The sequence below is a fragment of the Epinephelus lanceolatus genome, chromosome 11 (assembly GCF_041903045.1).
Source record: "Epinephelus lanceolatus isolate andai-2023 chromosome 11, ASM4190304v1, whole genome shotgun sequence".
Taxonomy (NCBI): Eukaryota; Metazoa; Chordata; class Actinopteri; order Perciformes; family Serranidae; genus Epinephelus; species Epinephelus lanceolatus.
Window position 1 is genome coordinate 23151530 of NC_135744.1, and position 19482 is coordinate 23171011.

At 42.4% G+C, this 19482-nt stretch overlaps 1 protein-coding gene across 3 annotated transcripts in view; it reads right to left on the reverse strand.

Moving 5' to 3' along the window:
- The window catches only part of fam222ba (family with sequence similarity 222 member Ba), a 53692-nt gene that overhangs the window by 4803 nt on the left and 29407 nt on the right, over positions 1–19482 (reverse strand). For all 3 annotated transcript variants that reach the window (XM_033649005.2, XM_033649023.2, XM_033649013.2), the window contains exon 2: positions 14645–14772. In XM_033649005.2, the coding sequence (XP_033504896.1) occupies positions 14645–14726 (82 nt within the window). In that variant the 5' untranslated portion in view covers positions 14727–14772. The remainder of the gene's footprint in view (positions 1–14644; positions 14773–19482) is intronic.

Consider the following 19482-nt stretch of genomic DNA (forward strand, 5'->3'; position numbering starts at 1 on the left):
GACAAATCTGAAGACGTTACTTAAATTTATACCCCTGTGCAGGTGGTGTCGTGTGCATATCAATTAGCTTTTGTCTAGTCTTGTCTTTTATCTCACATGCATTACCTCATTGTCTAGCTGGCTTTAGCCATCGCATTGGTCGGCTGTATCGCTGCATACCACTGCAAAATGTCATGGCCACTGAGTGCAGGGTGTCTACAGGCATCAGACAGTTAAATGTAATGCTTTATAAGACCTGTTTAAGACACCTTTTAACCAAATTTAGGACAGATTTTTGGACAAATCATGTTTTACTTATTTAAGCATTGCAGGCAAGTAGTATATATGTGGTCTTGTGCAGTGGACTTTTACATTGAAAGGCTTCACTCATTTTCACAAAAAGAAATAAAAAAATGGATGAATGAAATTAGACGAAATATTTGTAGCAGTTAAGACCTCACAAATTCAAATTTAAGACTGCTTAATGACTCAGGGCCTTATTGTTGTGACACTGAATTTAAGACATTTAAGACTTTTTAAGGATCTGTAGACACCCTGTGAGTGTCCAAAGTTTCTTTGCATGATCAGTGCTTCTGTTTACCTTTTTCAGTGCTGCCAGGTGTTCAACAACGACGCTTCGACACTTTTTTAACCTCCAAATTATAAATAGAATATTTGCAGTTTGCATAATCTGGTTAAATATGTGTTGTTTTTTCAAAAATTTCTAGTGCGTAAAGATTTAACCATCACCGAAGCGTATGTTGTGCAAGAGAGCCAATAAAAACAAATTTAAGGGGCAAAGTTATCATATTGAAATTTAAGGTGTGTTGATAGATTCACGTTGTCAACTAATGCACTGAGTAACGTGCAAGTTACATGCATTTATCATTGTTGTAGCCCTAAAGTGATTCTTACATTTCCCAACTGTGTAAATGTGTAGCTTATACACTGAATTAAAAAATGTTTTAACATCTCGTCAACTATGTGCGTTGTACATCTACAGCCTGGCACCTTTTCCCAAAATTTGCCAAATCTCAATAGTAACAGCTAGTCTTGAGTGTCCTTAGTGAGGCTAGCTATTGATTCCAAATCCAAAAAAGAAAAAGTCTCAAAGGAAAATAGAGAATTTCATAGTGAGTGGACAGATTTGTTTGCTTTCTCTGCTAATGTGCAAAGTACCAAATAATCATAAACAGCCCACTACAGAGGTGCTACTTTGATGTAAAATGTATTATTGAATGCTCATTTAGAGCTATTAGGAATGTTTAAAGGCTAATTTAGATTAAATAGGCTATTTCGCAGTCACTATAAGGCACAAATATGCATTGCGGCTCTTTTGATAGTGAAGACTGCCGACCCCTGAGTTAGGAGAATGGATTTGCAGTAGTGTGGCCCTATGCTACCTCATTTACATTTATTGTTTAACGATGACCTCTAGTGTTCGTAGTAATTATGGCAAGAGCAAAGGAGGAAGTCAGGTGATGTAGTATAAAATACAACAAAGTCTGCATAGGGAGGAGGTCGGGAGGGATGGAGGGGTCAAACAAACACAGGACTTTCATCCAGGAGGCCGATGTTCTTGTCATGTGTGAAACAAAAAGTCAACACAAATGTAGGTTACGTAAGGTAACCTACGTATGTAACTGGAGTTACGTACTTAATGTACTTATTTCAACCCAAATCAGGATCTTTTCTGAAACCTAACTAAGCAGTTGAGTGCCTAAACCCAACGAAAGTGAAAACTAATGAAACTGCGACTGTTATATGTTAGATATGCACCTTCTGGCCTTTTCGTGGGTGCAGCCCTGTCTGAAACATTATAATGGGAGTGATAAGAACTGATAACGGCCATTTTATGGGCTGATAATATTAGAAATGGGTGTTGAAATCTGAGCAGCTGAGAGGAACCTGCTTTGGACAGCACTCTCATATTTCGTACTCAACTGTTTTTTTCCTAAAACACACAGCTCCCGTCTCATGAGGACAGGTAGAGAAAGATCTCCAATCTCATTCTCAGCTGAGTTATTGTGGCCGACACATTCCCAGTCTAAAATCCAATTTTGTGGTGGCGTCTGTGACTTTGAGGTCAGAAGCTTTTAGTGGCCTTAATTGACGCAGCATCCGGGCAAACAATAAGTATGCATCTGAGGAGGGGGGAGGCGACGGCGGCCATGCGGCTCGCTACTGAATCACAAACTAAACAAAGAGTGAGCCAGGCAGTGGTGGTCCCCCGTGGCTGCTTTGGGGAGAAGGAGAGAAAGAGATCGACGCAGAGAGCAGAGCTCCATGACGGCAGACAAGTAATCAGACACAGCAGCAGCAGCAGCAGCGGCGTCTCTGATCTGCGGGAACACCTCGCAGGCCTCAGCTCACAGACATTTGTTACACCTGCTTAGCACTGTGGCTAAATTTAACAATGCCGAGGTGACAAAGTGAACATGATTATGTGTGCATGTGTGAGTTTCATTCATGAGCCTGTTTAAAAATGTGCGACAGGATCTTGCAGGTGACAGGTAATGTGTAGATAATGGGCATGATTGCGAGTTTCATTTTAAGGCAGTTCTACAATAAAAAAAATCAGTGATAATCGTTTTCCTGTGTCTCATTGTCCCCATCACCTCAGTTCCGCCAGTCTGACCTACTTACACCGCAGCTTTCAGACTGATGGACACGAGTCAAGCTGATTTGTGAGAGGGAGTCTGACTGAGCTACATTTAATTTAGTCCTTCATTGTCTTTTAGGAGTTTTGGTAAAATAGATGTCATCATTGCAGCATTACTTCTCTGTGTTGTTGAGTGAGCAGTAATTTGAAATGTCTGAATTGCTGGCAGAGTTCTGTGGTTTCATGCAGCCGTGGCCGTTATGCTCACTCTCACAGCAGGCAGACCGGGCTTGAGGGATGAGGCACAGAGCTGAACTGCGAGCTCCGACACGGCGGCACCAAGAGTTGTGCCAACTGGCTAATTAATTCCCGCTTTATTTGTGAACAGGAAACAATGGGCAGCAATGTGCGGGGCCGGTATGGGGCGGCACACAGGGGGGCTGCTGTGACCGAGTGTTCAGCCTGCTGATGGCAGCCTCATTAATGCAGGGGTCTGGGCCAAGGAGCTGGAGCTCGACACCCGCCATCACTGAGGCCTAATGTCTGTCACTGAATAAATGCCAGGGTAAGCAAACACAGATAAATTAACACTAGCTCACAGACATGCTGTGGATGGACTTCACCTGTCAAACACATGTTATGATTAATGACCTTGTTGGAAATGATGATTCATATTGTGACAGAAAAACAGACTAAATAACAGGTTACATTTAGTATACATACCATTTTAAAAAGGACCTATTATGTTTTATTTATTTTCTGTCGCACTTATCTAATGTTACAGTGTCGGATGTTCATATTAAATGTGGCTAAATTTTTTAAAATAATGATGTAAATGTATCTAAAAGTGAGCAACACCCTCAGACTTCAGACCGTTCTGAATACTCTGTTTTCAACGAGACAACTTAAGTTAGATCATTATGGATTACTTTATGGTCATCTGCTCCAGGGACACTACTGCAAGTATTTACGTTACATACAGTGCTACATGTAGCTACATGCTCGCATCAGGGAAACATGTAATCTGGGTTGCCCATGTTGTTAATTTTTCCCTGATTTCAGCGTCGATGCTAGCATTGCACTGGTTCTCTTGTTAAAAAAGCCTATGGGATTTTTCCATTGGATTTTGGATTATTGCAGAAAATAAGCTCTGTTGCAAACAAAAGTTTATGACACGTTTTGTTCAGCAAGAAAAAATTCACAAATGACTACTTTCATGATTTTTTAAGCCTAAATGCAATTGCCAGAGGTAAAAGGCTTATGTTGCGCTATAAACGAACTACTCTATGGTCACATGACCTAACGTCACCACCATAACAAGACTGTAAAGCTGTGTTTGGCGTAGCTCGGTATTATGACATTCTGTAATCTCATTTAACTACTTGTTAGCAATCGCTGTGTTTAGGACACACAAAGGCAGTAGTAGCTCAGTCCATAGGGACTTGGGTTGGGAACCGGAAGGGTCGCCTGTTCGAGTCCCCGTCTGGACCAAATATGGAGCGTAGACCGGTGGCTGGAGAGGTGCCAGTTCACCTCCTGGGCACTGCCAAGGTGCCCTTGTGCAAGGCACCGAACCCCCCGACTGCTTGGAGCGCCTGACCAAAGGGCAGCCGCCTCACTCTGACATCTCTCCACTTTGTGCATGTATAGGTCCTGTTTGTGCATGTGTGTGTCTTTTGGACCTGTGTGTAATTGACAAGCAAGAGTAAAAACATTGAATTTCCCCTCAGGGGGATTAATAAAGTAAATAAACTTTAAACTTTCAAAGTTCACAAGTGGGGTATTTACTGACATATTTTATGTAGTAGAACAAAATGTGAAAGTCTCTAGAGCTTGTGTTGACCACAGACCTTATTCCAGGGAACCACAAGTGGTATAATGTTCCTCATTTCTGAGTTTTAAGCCTCATTCCTGGGCTACTCTATAGGAATAGGTGTTACATAGAAAATAATCTGTCAGTATTGAGAAAAAAAATGTGTAATACAATCTAAAAAACTAAATCATTTATTTTTCTTTATACAGATGGCTTTAAATATTTAATATGAACCTGAAAGGCTAGCATAGTATAAATTCCCTCCTGGTAAGCTTGCAAGCAAATATAAATATATAAAAATAAAAATGCTCAAAGGGTTTAACTTCCTCTTTGAGTTGCAGCAAGAAGAGAGGCCAGCCACCATGATAAGACTGATAACATTGAACTTGGTTTAAAAAAAAAAAAAGCTACAAAAGTTGATTAAAAGTCAGCTAAAGCAGTTCTGATAGTTCTTTGAACATACATACGCTCTTTGAGTAGGACCAGAGGATCCTATCGTCACTGGTTATCAAGGAATATCCACATTGGTGAGATATATTTTGACAGTTGGAGCGCTAGTTCCTAATGCTAACAGATAAGCGCTTGTCGCTAATGCTAACACATTAGCACTAATAACTAATGCTAACAGATAGGCACTAGCCGCTAATGCTAACAGATTGGCGTAGTCGCTAATGCTTACAGATTGGCACTAGTCGCAATGCTAACAGATTGGCACTAGTCGCAATGCTAACAGATTGGCGCTAGTCGCAATGCTAACAGATTGGCGCTAGTCGCTAATGCTAACAGATAAGCGGTAGCTGCTAATACTAACAGAGAAACGGTAGTTAATAATAACAGAGAAGAACTAGTTGCTAATGTTAACAAAACAGCGCTAGCTGTAATGCTAACAAATGCATAGGCAAATGCCATTCACATATGCTAAAAGTGTAAGCTATGCTATTTTAAAGAGGAAGCATGATTTTGTGCAATATCATTTAAGTTACACATTTAGCTGATGTATTTAATCCTTACATAACTGTTGCACGCTGAGTATTTATTTGTAATGTTTTCAACACCTTAATCTGCATTCAGTACACTTACCTGTACCTCTGCTAAATGGCAATAATGTTTTCTGCGTGTGACTAGTTTGCCATAGTATGGTGCAAGGCAGGAAGCACCATTTATTTCTTGCTGTTGGTTTGGTTACACTATGACAATTGTCATACAAAGGAGGGAATATTTTGGTAGTCTTTTCCATTTTGGATTAAGTTATTCTGGTAACTACAGTTCCCTGAAACTTGACTACTGTATTCTTGTTGCTAATTTACAATATTACAAATGTTTCAATACTTATAATTTCTGCTCTATAGCTAATGTAGAGTATAGTGAGAGGATTTGTCATTTCTACCCTTTAGATAATATATTATACAGTGAGATAATTTGACAAGATATGCTCCAGCTTTCACATTATGGTCCACTTTTCCAGATTATAAGCTTGAATGTGAGTTCTGATCTTACCCACTGTAGGTCAGGTTTTTTGGACCCACCTGGAGTTTGAGCCTGGATACTGTTGGATGTTTGATGGTGAGCTACAGCCCAACGGAGTGAACTAGAGACTCAACTGCATGCTGAAGAGTGAGACTCCCGACTACGAGGACTGTGTCTCCACACACACACCAACAAATTCTACAGTGCGGTAGGACGAAACAATTTCTAGTTCCACAGTAGTACGAACAGAACTATCAGCTAGCTCTGGATGTTAGGTGCTGTACACAGGGAGTTCACCTCAGTGATTTAAGTGACCGAAAGAAACTGGGATCTACATGACCCTTGTATCTAGAGGCTGATTGGTAAACATATGTATATATATTTTCCACAATAATTGTGTTTAGGTAAATATATATAGTGGGTGTATGGAGTGGGTGTGGCCATAACAAAAGACACCCAGCTGCAATGACACTGTGAAGACACAGAGGGCGCAGACGTGGAAGACCCGGTAACCAGATTTTCCTTTGGAAAAAAGAATTGTGTCAAATTTGGTCCACCTGTCCTAGAAGATTTCAATGTACCTGACAAATGGGAGAAATTACAGTCAAATATTTTCTGTGTTTATTGAGCTAAAAAACAAGAAAGTACTGTTCCACTATGTAAAAACAAAACCACATACTTATCAGTTGTGCACTCAAGATCATACTGCAGATAACCACAAGATGGTTAGCCATTAGTATTTACCAGAAACTTTAAGCTCCCTAGCAATCTACATCCAGCCAGCTGCTGCCTTAGTTAGGTTTTTGTTTGGAGGTATCGTGTCGATAACCCTAGCCGTTCCTTGTCAAGAAAGTTGACAGTGACTAAAGTTCAGCAATAAATGGTAACGCTGCGTCGCTCATGGCCAGTTAGGACACAGTGTTTCAGAGGGAATTATTTTCACTGGACATAATGATCGGAGAGATTTAAACATGTCTGACTTCAACTGATTTTCCTGGTTGAAAGCTGGTAATTAACAGACAACGGACAATCTCCCTGAAATGCTGACCAATCAGAGCAGACTGGGGTTTTTGGGACGGGAGTTGAAAGAGACAGGTGCTAAAAAGGAGCGTTTTAGATAAAAGGGTGAATACAGGTGTTCCAGCACAGTCAGTATGAGGAAAATGGTGCATTTTAAAAATTAAAGCATGTAAACTTGTTCTAGTAGAAAACCTAAATACAAGTACAAACCTGAAAATGACCGTAATAGGTCATTTCTTTGATGAATGAAACTTGTTTGCGATCAGTATTCAAGATAAATCTAGAGCCTGTGAGATTCTGGTCTGCAACTGTTGACAAAACCTGATGTCAGTGAAGCTGTAGAACAGGCTGTTAGTAGATGGGAAAGAGTACCATCAGCTGTTGCAATGAATAAAACATCTTCATCATTTCAGGGGAATAAGATCTTTTGGATGAAGCCTGGATTGTAGACAACGTGAATGAATGCTGACGACCACAGTAACTTTAAGTGTAACATCATCTTGAAGGCTTGAAGAGGGGTGCAGAGTGCAGATGAGCTGCATGGGGATATAAGGGTTCACACTGAGCCAGCATGGAACGATGAAGTGGGGATAATTAATACAAGCATGTAATACCGGTTGATAAAAACAGTCACACTTAAAGAGCTTCAAGAGAGACAACTTTTGGTTTCTGTATAGGTTTCTAATTGGGGTAAAAAAAAAAAAGTGAAAATTAGTCTTTAAAAGGACAGTTCAGATGTTTTTAAATTGGGGTTGTATGAGGTTCTTATCCATAGTCAGTGTATTACCTACAGTACATGGTGGTCTGCACCATGCTAAGTAATATGCTGCTGTGGAGGGGGGCAGCAGCAAAACGTATTTTAGCCACCTAAAAAAATTAATAGCGGTTGAAGTGTACGCTGTATTTATAATATTTTCACTTCATTACCTTGCTGTCAGACAGCCCCTTCCAATGAGGAACTTAAGCAGCTAGCTATGCTCTCTTCAAAGCCACCAGACTCCTTTGACAGAAACAATAATTTTACCTCACAGAACACAGGAGCTGCTGGTGTCGCTGCTTTGATTAGTTTGTTTGTGTTATTGTGTGACTTTGGTGAATCTGCGCTAACCCTCTACAACACCAAACACTTGTGTATTTGTTTATTTTCATTTACTTTCCAGAGTGTGTTTGCTCATTTTAGTTTAGTTTGTAGTACTTTCAGTACTGTCAGGATGTTGGGGCAAGATTCAAGAAGTTCATATAACATTACAAACACAACACTTTGTGACAGTGGTTGACTCCCACTCCATTAAACAAAACTAACATGAAAACTAAAACTAGGTGTGAAACGTTTGAGTTAAATTAAATAAAAGCTAGACTCAAGGGGAAAAAACTAACTGAAATGATATTGTCTATAAAATACAGGGAATGTCTTTAGTCGTAGTCTTTGTCAATTTGTTCAAATGTGTCAAAACAACATTTGTGCGTACATTCACTGAGACTGGGATGTCTACATGACTGTGAATCAACCGCCTTCAGAAAGTGTTGTGTAATGTTATATACAAACCTAGACATACTGACAATAATGAAAGTATGGCAAGGCAAAGCGGTGAAATTATTTTATATATAGCATACACTTCAAGTGCTATTGATTTTTTTTTAAGTGGCAAATATTCGTTTAGCTGCTGCCTCTGTCCACAGCAGTACTCCCGTCTGCTTCTCCAAACTGGGGGCGTGCATACTGACATCTACTGTAGGTTCTACACTGACCATGTATTTGTACCTCATACAAACCCCCTTAAAAGAATCCTAACTATCCCTTCAATATTATGGACCAGCAGAAAAATCCACAACTGAGGACTTTCTAAATAATGAGAAGAATGTATTTAATATAATACTGGAAATGTATGATAAATAAATATAAATGTGTGTATAGTTTTATAATAAACAGTGTTGGAACTGTAGATTTTACTCGCTGTCAGATATATAGGAAGGAAATCTGCAGCAAGCATGTAACTGTGTACAGTGTTACTTCTTTGCCACGGGCACTTGTGTAATGAGTTTTATACTTAAGTTGTAAGACTCAGGCAAGTAGCAAAGAAAGCAATGTCAATGTCTGGAAACTGACCAATCCATTAAATTGGAAAAGGGATTATACATTGTTAACAAAGCTTAGGCAGGCATTTTGAGATAAAAAAAAGGCAAATCAGAACGAAGGGTTTAACAGAACTGCTGTAAAATAAATGTGTAGTGAAATCTGTAAATTGCTGTTTAGAGTAGTCTCTCCAAACAGTGGATAAAATCGACCTCTCGCTGTTTACGACTGTTTAAGGGTTCTGGCAGCTGTTGATTATGTGTTCCAGCAAGCAAGTGTAGCTTATTAGCATTTCAACCTTAACCTGAAACCTGGATTAGCTGAACAGCTTAAAGTATCAAGGGAGGGTTAATGAGGATATGAGTGAAGTTTGTAGGCGGCTGCTGGTGGCTGCGAGCATATCATCTCTCAGATCTCCAACTAAGCACGTTCCCAAGAAGGAAATGGGGGAGAGAGACCAGTCTGGCCATGCGTTAATTACCCCGCTGCTAGCTAGCTTGCTGGAACACAAGTGCACAGTCAGCAGGCACTAATTAGGGTTTCTTTTATTCAAAGTACTGTTTTTATTGAACAAGGTTTACGCAGCAGGGGGCAGGGGCTCATGCTGATGCAAATTGCAATTTTCACACAAGAGCAGGAAATTAGGTCTGAAGCTTCAGCATCAAATTAGACATGTGAGTTTGGTTTCCCACACGAGGCCACCTCCTTACATTTTTAAAGATATTTGAGCAGAGCCTCCCATGCTGATAGATCAAGACCGCAAGACCTTTGAAAAAATGAAAAATATTATCAGGAGAAGAAGATGGTTGCTTTTGATCTCGGTAGGGATTGAGATGTGAAAATCAGCCAAGTGGCCCAGCTGTACTTGCTGTTTGCTCTGCCTGTAAGAACTGAGGACTGACGACCACTTTGTGGTGCTTGAGTCATCCTGCCTCGAGTATGAGCTGTTTTCTTTTTGACCCTTTAGCCCCTTTTCCACAGCCTGTTCAATTCAGGAATGTTGCGGCATTACTCCGCCTTGACATTCTGTATAAAAGATATGATCACAGAATGGAGGGACAGAGTTGTCACCTTTAGGATGGCAACGGAGGTAGTAACGGCACCACATTGACGTCTGTGTGAGGGCCCTGACACACTATTGGCTGTATGTCAATGTCAGGCTGTCGGTGAGCGTCTGTTGCTCTAGTTTTTGTGGTGTGGTGTGCATCGTTGGCACTAATCGGCCCTTGTCGGCATTGAACCTGGTGGAGCCCATCGGTGAGAGAAATCTCTCTGACTGGCAATTCAATTCAGCACACGAGAAGGGAAGCATAAGTAAGGAAAGCAAACAAACAACTAAAGTCAAGAAGAAGTGAGATCGAAACAAACTTGTTATATTAGATTAAATCATTTTCTAGCGATTCAGCTCTTTAGCAGAAACACTTCGCAGTTGTTTGTGTTATTGTTCGCCGGTGAACGGTAAATATCATTTGTTCTTTCAACATTGGGTTGTGTTGCTAATGTGCTAACTGGCTAAATAGCATCTTGAATCTGTCATGTTGTTCTTCTGGTTTTCTTTTTTGAACGATGAATTCAGACTACCACTGCCGGCTTCTATGGAGAGTTATTTCCTCTCATGCAGACGCAGAGCATACGTGCTATCTGGCCGAGTTTTGTGGAGACACAGGCGACATGAGGCAATTCAACAGTCAGCCTTGGTCACCACTAGTTCTTCGATATTGGTCTGGGTTTTCAAAGGGAAAGCCGGCGTAACAGGACTGGCGTGACATTCTGTCGACGTGTTGTATATGCGACCCACTGCTGGGAGATTTAGAAAGCAGCTTGTAGCAGTTAGCAGCTAACTCAAAGAGGAAGAACAGCAACCGAAAATGTTGGTGGACACATTGAGGCCCGGGAGCTCCTTACCCTCCACGCAGAAGACCAGATCAGCTGCCATATAGCACGGACAGTGAATGATTGTTATTGCCATGTTATGCCAGTGTTATTGCTTAGACGTGTCGCGCGATATGTATGTTATATGTCACACTAGAGGCCGACACTGTTGTGTTACACGTGAGGCACGTCACACCTCTTTTGCTTCTGGAATGCTGGCATGCTATCTAAAATCAAGCACTGGAGTGGCATGATGACGGTGTTGCTTAGTTCTATATAAAAAGCAAACCCAGCGTGATGAAAGGTCCTTGTTGCAGCCCTATTACGGGATCTCTGTGTAAAAAACGCCATTGCTTCTTTGCATACCTAACCTTCCCTTCAGACAGCCATCATCTGTTAACAGTCAATCCCTGGTGATAAATTGAGCAGCTGCTCTGGCCTTGCCACCGACAGCAACCTGCAAGCTCGTAACTTTAAACGACTCCTCTCCTGTGCACAGATTCACCTGCAGGAGAGGGGGCAGTGCACGGCCAGACCTGGAGCTCATGGTGAAAGAGTGCACTGAAAAGGATAGTGCTCAAGGAGAGACAAACAGGAACACAATTTGGAGCTAATTATGTAAACTCTCTATCTGAGCCTCTTTTTTTCTGAGGGAACTTGTCAGAATAAAGATTTCAAGTGACAACTAGTCCATGAATTTCACCTAAAAGCAGCCAAGCACACCTCTCATGGAGTTAAGCTGTCAAATTATCCTCCATGCTGGGTAAACGAGGGGGCTCTGCAGAGACACGGAGTCCTGTGGACAGCCAGGGGGGAGACGGCAGAGTGTTAACTTGGGGGTTAAGGCCTGGTTCTGGCTGTGTGAAGCAGCGCACGGGGAACTCGAAACACAACAACAACAACAACACAAACTGCAGACAAAAAGTGATCTAGAGGGTCTGAATAATGGGTAGGCTTGACTGTACAGATATTTTTCAGTTCCCTTTCTTCTATGTCACTTTGATAAAAAATGATTTAGTCTAAAATGAAAAACAGCTCCAGTGCTTTTGATGTAATACCGTGTCTGTTAATGATACTTTGAAGAGCGGATGAAAAGGAAAAGCATTATAAGAGAATGACGAGGAGAGAAAAAAATAGATTGAAATTACACTTCTAGGACCGTTAGTGCTGTGGGAAGCACGCTCCATCACCAAAATGGATTACAGCGTTGGGCAGAAAAACAAATTGAACTCCAGTTTGCGCCTCATGCTCTGATGTGTCTCAGTGTGTCACATAAAGGAAGAGCAGAGAAACGGTGAAGCTGATCACTGCACTATGTCACAAGCCTGCCTGAGTGAGGCAACAGACGCTGGCACTTAGCAGACTCCCTCACACTCGCTGATCTCCTGGGGGTTGGCTGATTACTGTGATTCTGAAATTACAGTCTTGATGAGCTGGAGCATTTTACAACCCCAAAAAAAACTGCAGCAGAAATGGGTCAAGCTAGAGCTGAGTTTTTACTCTGAGAGAAACAGGCAGGAGGAAGAGGAGACTTAATATGATTGCATAAATAAAGCTGACCAGCTGGATGGGCCGTAATCAATATCTGGGAAGTGATTGATCTTTTGGGTACATATATATATATATATATATATATATATATAAAAAGCTCGCTGTAGGAAGGACAAAGAAACACACCAATACAGTAGGGCTGCTTGACTATCAGATCATACTCATAATTATTTAACAAGATTACTCACTGAATTTAGAGACGTTGTGCATTTGTTGGACTTTAAGAAAAAAAATATAATCTTATTAACAGTGTGTTTCTTTGAACTTGAGTATAATTCAATTGAAAAGCAAATTCAAAAACATGTATAAAAGAAAAAGAGACAAATAAATAAGTTAATTATAATATAAAAAAGCCAAATGAGGGATCAGAGTTAAAAATTAACAATAGCTATAAACTCTTTGCGCAGTACATTCATACTCTGTGTTGGAACTATTGCATCGTACCTATCAAATAAATTCAAATAATATATGAATATATACACGGTGCAAGAAGAGAGGGAAAGACCGCATACTGCTGGCAGATGAGCTGTGATGCAATTACTCTGAGCAGCATGCATGTGAATGGATTACTATATAATATATTTTAATATATTCCTTGCTTTTTCCCTGATGGTCTAAACAAGTCGTTAAATTTGTTGCTAGACCCTTTTTGGCAATTAAGTCACTAGAAGCTCTGAAAAGTTGCTAAATCTAGTGAGAAATTCAGTTGGCAACACTGAGTGCACCCCTGTGAAGGAAAGGGGTGTGCTGGGTTTATGACACAAGACAAAATGAGAGCATCATTGCAAAATGGAACTTCTACATATACCCGTTTTGATAAAATGTGAATGTAGGGTTAAACTAAGCGGCAACCTCCAAGGATGAAAAATGAAGCCAGCTCTCAACTGCCAGAAACTGCAGTTCTTTGAACGGCCACTTGAGGCTGGCTCCAGAGTCAGTCAGTCCCCATAGACCCCCATGTTAAAATGTCCATGTTTTCAGCCTGGTACAAAAAATGTTTTGGTCTCTATAGCTAATTTCCCCTTTCATGACAACGGTACTGGGTTAGAATTTTTATAGAAATCACCTACAAATATTTAAGTGTGGCGCTGCTTAAGTGACAGGCTGTCTGTAAGGTGTCGCTACAGTCTATGAAAAATGGTCACCTCTGGCTCCAAAAATCCAAGATGGCAACAGCTGAAATGTAGTTTTAAATGTATCTAAGAAGTGATAAATGATCAGTTACACTTTTAACGGGCAAGTTTTGTTGTCCAGGTTTTCAAGCGGAAACACAGATTTAGCTATACGCACAAAGTAGGGATGTAGGTTAAAGCGCTGATATGGCGAGGCGTAGTCATGAAGAGGCACCTAAGGTAGGTGAGGGGGTTTATATGTAGCAACACTGTCATGCAGAAATCTGCATCAAGTCACAGGGGACCTGTACTTTCACCTAAGTTTGAATAATTGGATTAGAATACATAAAGAAAACTACAGGGAAGCTACAGAATGATGTAAGAAATTAAAAAATAATGGACTGACTCTTAAGTTAAAAGTTAAAAATGTGTTTTTGGTGAAAATCCAACAAAAAACAGAAAGGAAACACTGACTTCTTATTACTGTTTCCATTCATCAGTTTGTCATATATTAATCTCCTCCAGTCTCTCCGGTCGGAGCCAGTTAGTCGCTGCCCCTCACACTGTAAAGAGTCCAAGTTTTTTGGCAGTTGAGTTGTGAAAATCAAACACATTGAATTAAGTGGGCCAGCTCTGACTAGTCTGCCATTAAAAACCGGGGCAGCAGATTGCTTCTTAAATTCACTCTCATTACAAGATCATGAGGGCAAAAACCACTCAGCCGCAATCTGTCTGCCAGTCTGACAGTGACTGACTCTCCCTGATGGTGCAAAGTATCCGAGATGGTCAAATCTAACACATGAATGTGGCGATAAAGCGCACACAGGACCGCACTCTTGTGGCAGACAGATCTTGAGGGCTGATGAAGGAGGGAGGGAGGGGGGCCGGTTTTCTGTTCATCGGAAAATTAATGGTGCAGTTCATCCTAATTTCCCTTGAAGATAGATCTACGATCCTGGTGCACAAATATATTCCTTTTCTGTGGTTTTAACGCAGAGCTGCAGAAGAGAACCAGGCCAGGGTTGGCATCTGACGTGGGGCAGGCAGCCGGATTGTAACAGCTTGGTTTTTTGTGTGGGATGGTGGTGGTTGTTAATAGTGTGTGTGTGTGTGTGTGTGTGTGTGCGTGTGCGTGTGTGTCCCGAGATACTTACATTTCTGATGTCCAGTGTTCATCTGCGTGTGGGGGAGAAGCTGGAGGGGGAGGTCACCTGGCCCTGGCAGACAGGCCAGCATTTCACACAGACACTAATGCAACATGGGACACACACTTCTCCTCACACTGCAGAGAGAGAAAGAGAGAGGGAGAGGTCAGCAGTCAGACATAACTGCAAGGCAGCACATGGTGCGTGGTGATACAGAGGCTGGGTCCAGACTAATAGAACTCTGTGGCCGATCCCCGGAGGCACAGGGCTGAGGGAGACATCGTTACCTTTCAATTAGAAACTGATTCACACCTGGAGCATCAGGTAAGGTGACATTTGATGCCAATAACAACTTCAATTAAACATCAAACAGCTGAAGTAAAACGGGCAGACTGGGCCTGAGGGGCTGGCAGCTTTAAATCGACTCTGTCCCTCCTCCTCCTCCTCCTCTTCGCCCTGCATGTTAGTCAGCTAGTTGGACCCTGCTACCTGTGCTTTACCTCTCCGCCTCCACCAGACCATTGCGGAGGAAATTAATGACTCCTGTACACTAGAAAAGAACACACTCGAGAGAGCCTGGCGCTGACAAGTTAGTGAGTCTCTGATCGATACTGAAGTCCTCTACACCTCAAAGAGGCCTTTATTTTGGGGACGTTAAACAATGGGGCCGGCTCAGGATGTGGTGAAAAGAAACGAATAAACAGGGCTACAGCTCCAATAAATGCCTGCCACTTTGTGCAATAACCCTGTGTAATAGAGAGGGAGAAAACGTTAGCCACGCTCCACTTGGCTTAGTGCTGTATTCAAAACACCACAGATGCTTGCTTAATCAGCACTGAAGAACAGTCAGGGAGCAAATTAAGTCTACAGAGTCCGTGCCCTCCTCCCCCCTTTTGCTGCGTGGCATCAGAAGAGGGCGGCAAGTGTGCGCAGACAAACAGCATCTATGAGAGAGGCAATTACCCACAAAACAACCTTGGCATGCCTGTCTGCCGCAGGGTGATGGCTTAAAAGTGTCTTCCCCCCTGCAGGGAGAAGAGACAAGTGGAGGAAAGAGTGACAAAGCGAGAGAGAAAGGTGGAAAGACGAGTGGCGGGTTTGGGGTGGTGGTGGTGGGGGGGCTGAACTTGCTTTAAAAAGCAGGAGCTCAAAAAGGTCAGGATGACAGCTCATTTAAATCCTCCCAGCGAGAGGAGAAAAAAACAAGCTTTAATGAAGCTGCCAGTTCTACACAGGTACCTGAGAGCGTTGCACCTTGGGGTGCTGCAGGGGCAGGGCGGCAGGGGGGAGACAGGGAGAAAAGGGTAGAGAAAGGGAGACTGGTGGGTGGCGAGGCTGCAGTCTTGTGACAGATCTGAGGATGTTTTGTGCCGTTGATGCTGCGTCACCCTTTCTGGTGCCCAGCACCCACCCCCCCACCCTTTCCCCTGCTTTCTGATTTACAGCCTGGACCGCCATATGGCAGCAATCCCTGCCCTCGATTCAGCGTGTCACCATGCATTAACTTTAATTGGCCTGATATGTTATTCTTTTCCCTCGGCCTTGGAAGGATTTTAGGTACATAGCGCCTTGATGTCAGCAGCAGGCAAGATTTCCAGCTCTCTCTCATTTATCAGGGTGCCAAGATTTCACACAAAGATAACAGCAATCTCTTTGACAACAGACAGGTTTGGGGTGGAGAGAAACTAAATATCAAATGGTGGCAAGAGACTGATATGATGTGTGTGTGGAGGGAGGGGGGACACCAGCATTAACTGTCAGTGCATTTGTTATAAGAACACACACATCAACGCACTACAGGCAAAAAAACAGCCAACGGGCCGTCAACCCGCCCCCTTCCTGCCTCCCCCACAGCGCCCCTGAATGTCAGAAAGCTGTGCAGTGGGGAGTGCAGCGGCAAAGGTCAGCCTATGGTAATGCCCCAGCTGACAATCTGCTTTACAGTGCAGAGCAGGAAGAGATGAAACCCAACAGACAGAAGCCTGACGTCTACTGACTCGCCTATCAGCACCGCTGCCACTGCGACTTCAAATATACATCACACGCCAAACGCTGGCGCTTTCTACAAAGGCGCCTGCCCCCATAGAGGCTTTTTCCAACACATGGACTATTTGTGTCACGAGCAGGATGACTTCACCTGATAGTGTCAAGTCCCAACCCAATCGCCAGAAAATATGCTGGCATTGTTATTTTCTGCAAACCACATTACAAAAAGTATTTGTACATTATTATATAGCAGATACAGATTAGGTTTAGGCACAAAAACAACTTGATTATGGTTAGAAAAAGATCATGTTTTGGCTTAAAATACCCAGTTTTGAGGGACCAATCCCTGCTGGAAATGCAGCAATGGGTCGTTGAAAGACATCCATGTTTTGTGCCTAAAATGCCATAGGAAAAAGCGTTGGGTCCCTTAAAAACACCTACATTTGTGAGCTGAAGAGCTGCTGGACAAAAAAAGCCACAAATTGTTAAAATATTCCCACATTTGATGCCTAAAAAGCTGCAGGAAATGCTACAATTCCCTAAGAAAACATCCATATTTCGGGGTGAAAAAGCTACAGGATAAACAGCGATGGGTCCCTAAAAAACCCCCCACATTTAGGAACTGAAAAGCAGCAGGAAACACAGCCAAAGGTCCCTAAAAACACCCACATTCAGGAGCTGAAAAGCGGCAGGAAACACAGCCATGGGTCCCTAAAAAACACCCACATTTGGGAGCTGAAAAGCAGCAGGAAACAACGCCACGGGTACCTAAAAAACACCCACATCTGGGGCTAAAAAGCTGCTGGAAACACAGCCATGGGTCCCTAAAAATACCCACATTTGGGGCTAAAAAGCAGCAGGAAACACAGCCATGGGTCCCTAAAAAACACCCACATTTGGGGCTAAAAAGCAGCAGGAAACACAGCCATGGGTCCCAAAAAAACACCCACATTTGGGGCTAAAAAGCTGCTGGAAACACAGCCATGGGTCCCTAAAAAACACCCACATTTGGAGCTAAAAAGCTGCAGGAAACACAGCCATGGGTCCCTAAAAAACACCCACATTTGGGGCTAAAAAGCTGCTGGAAACACAGCCATGGGTCCCTAAAAAACACCCACATTTGGGAGCTGAAAAGCAGCAGGAAACACAGCCATGGGTCCCAAAAAACACACCCACATTTGGGGCTAAAAAGCTGCTGGAAACACAGCCATGGGTCCCAAAAAACACACCCACATTTGGGGCTAAAAAGCAGCAGGAAACACAGCCATGGGTCCCAAAAAACACACCCACATTTGGGGCTTAACAGCTGCTGGAAACACAGTGATGACTGATTTTGTTGTTTGTTGGTCTCTAACAGTGGTCTGCAGCTTGACATCCAGACGTCCCCTCCACCTCCCAATTACAAAATCAACTTAAATATTACGTCACTTCACAAATATTAATACAATGCGTATAAAACATACAAATGTAATGTAGCCATGGTTTGCAGAAACACACATGGCCAATACTTTCTTTTAGCCACTGAGCTGCAAGTCCAAGCATGGACTGAGCTTGCTAAAGTTGCCTCTCTGCAGGACGTAATCAACACGTGACTCGACTCAGCTGGTGGCTTCTGCTGAATCGCCCTTTTGATAACCATTGAAGGTGTTTAGCCTGGTCTGTACTCGGGCTCATCTCTCCAGCCATCCACACATCCAGGCAAATAGGTGTCTACCCCGATGGTTTAGTAGCCTTTGTGACATAGAGACACAGCCCCTCCTGTCCTGAGTGGAAACAGAGTTGCATCTGTGAAGGCCTAGCTGAGCCAGCTGGGCCGGCCTGTGGAGCGGGGATTGGCTTGGTGGAGTTTAGCCAGGCGTCTCACACTATCAGCCCCATGCAGACAGACACCACAGGGTTCTCAGAGTATTAGGGGGGTCCCCGTGACTCGGCAAGTCTCCACCAGCTACTTATAGAACCGTTATAAAAGTGTGCGAATAACTGTGTGGCTTTCATTATAGACAAATAAAGGCGAGCAGACAAAGCAGGACTTGAGCAAGTGATGCGCATGGCTTGTGTCATGTGTCAAATTGCTCCCATAAAAGCTGACCTATATTTTCTTTTCATTCCTCAGTGGGGAAGGAGAAAAAGAAAGCCATCTGAAAGTTAAAAAAAAATGTGAAGAAGAGAGGAAGGAAGAGGATAGACGGAAGCCATTTAGAAAATTAAGACCAGCTGACTGCATTTATAATCTTTATGAATCTTTTGATCAATATCCTCCTCATCAACTACGATCTGCATTTGTTAGAAATTTGGAAATTGCATCAGGCTAACTGCATTGGAAATCATCTATTACAATATCCACCAGCAGCAAGGAACATGAGGATTGTGCACCAAAAATAAGCTCATTAGGATGTGCACAATATTAGTGGAGAAAAACAATACTATAAAAAACAGGTGAGAAAATATGTTTGGTTGCTGGTTGAATATTAACAGCTTTTCTATACCAATTAAAAGCAAAAGCAATTAGGAGAACCAAGTCACCATGTTGTACATTGCTTGTGCTAACGGCTGAAAGAGAGGAGAGTGGAGGAAAGAGCAGGCTGCTGTTATTCTAATTGCATGTTTACCCCCAGGTTATAGGTCTGAAATAGAGCCAAGAAAAAAAATGTTGCAGTAGAAATTCAATGCAACTTCACTGTGTTGATTCTCTCAGGGACAGAGAGAGTGAAATTACTTTTCTTTGCGAGCTGAGTCTCTGAATAGGAGGTAAAGAAAGAGAAGGAGCGGGAAACAGAGAATAGCTTTTTACCCTTGAATACCAAGCCAGTGTGTTCTGTCAAAAGAAAGAGGAAAGAAAGCCTTGGTTCTTGAGAACGTTA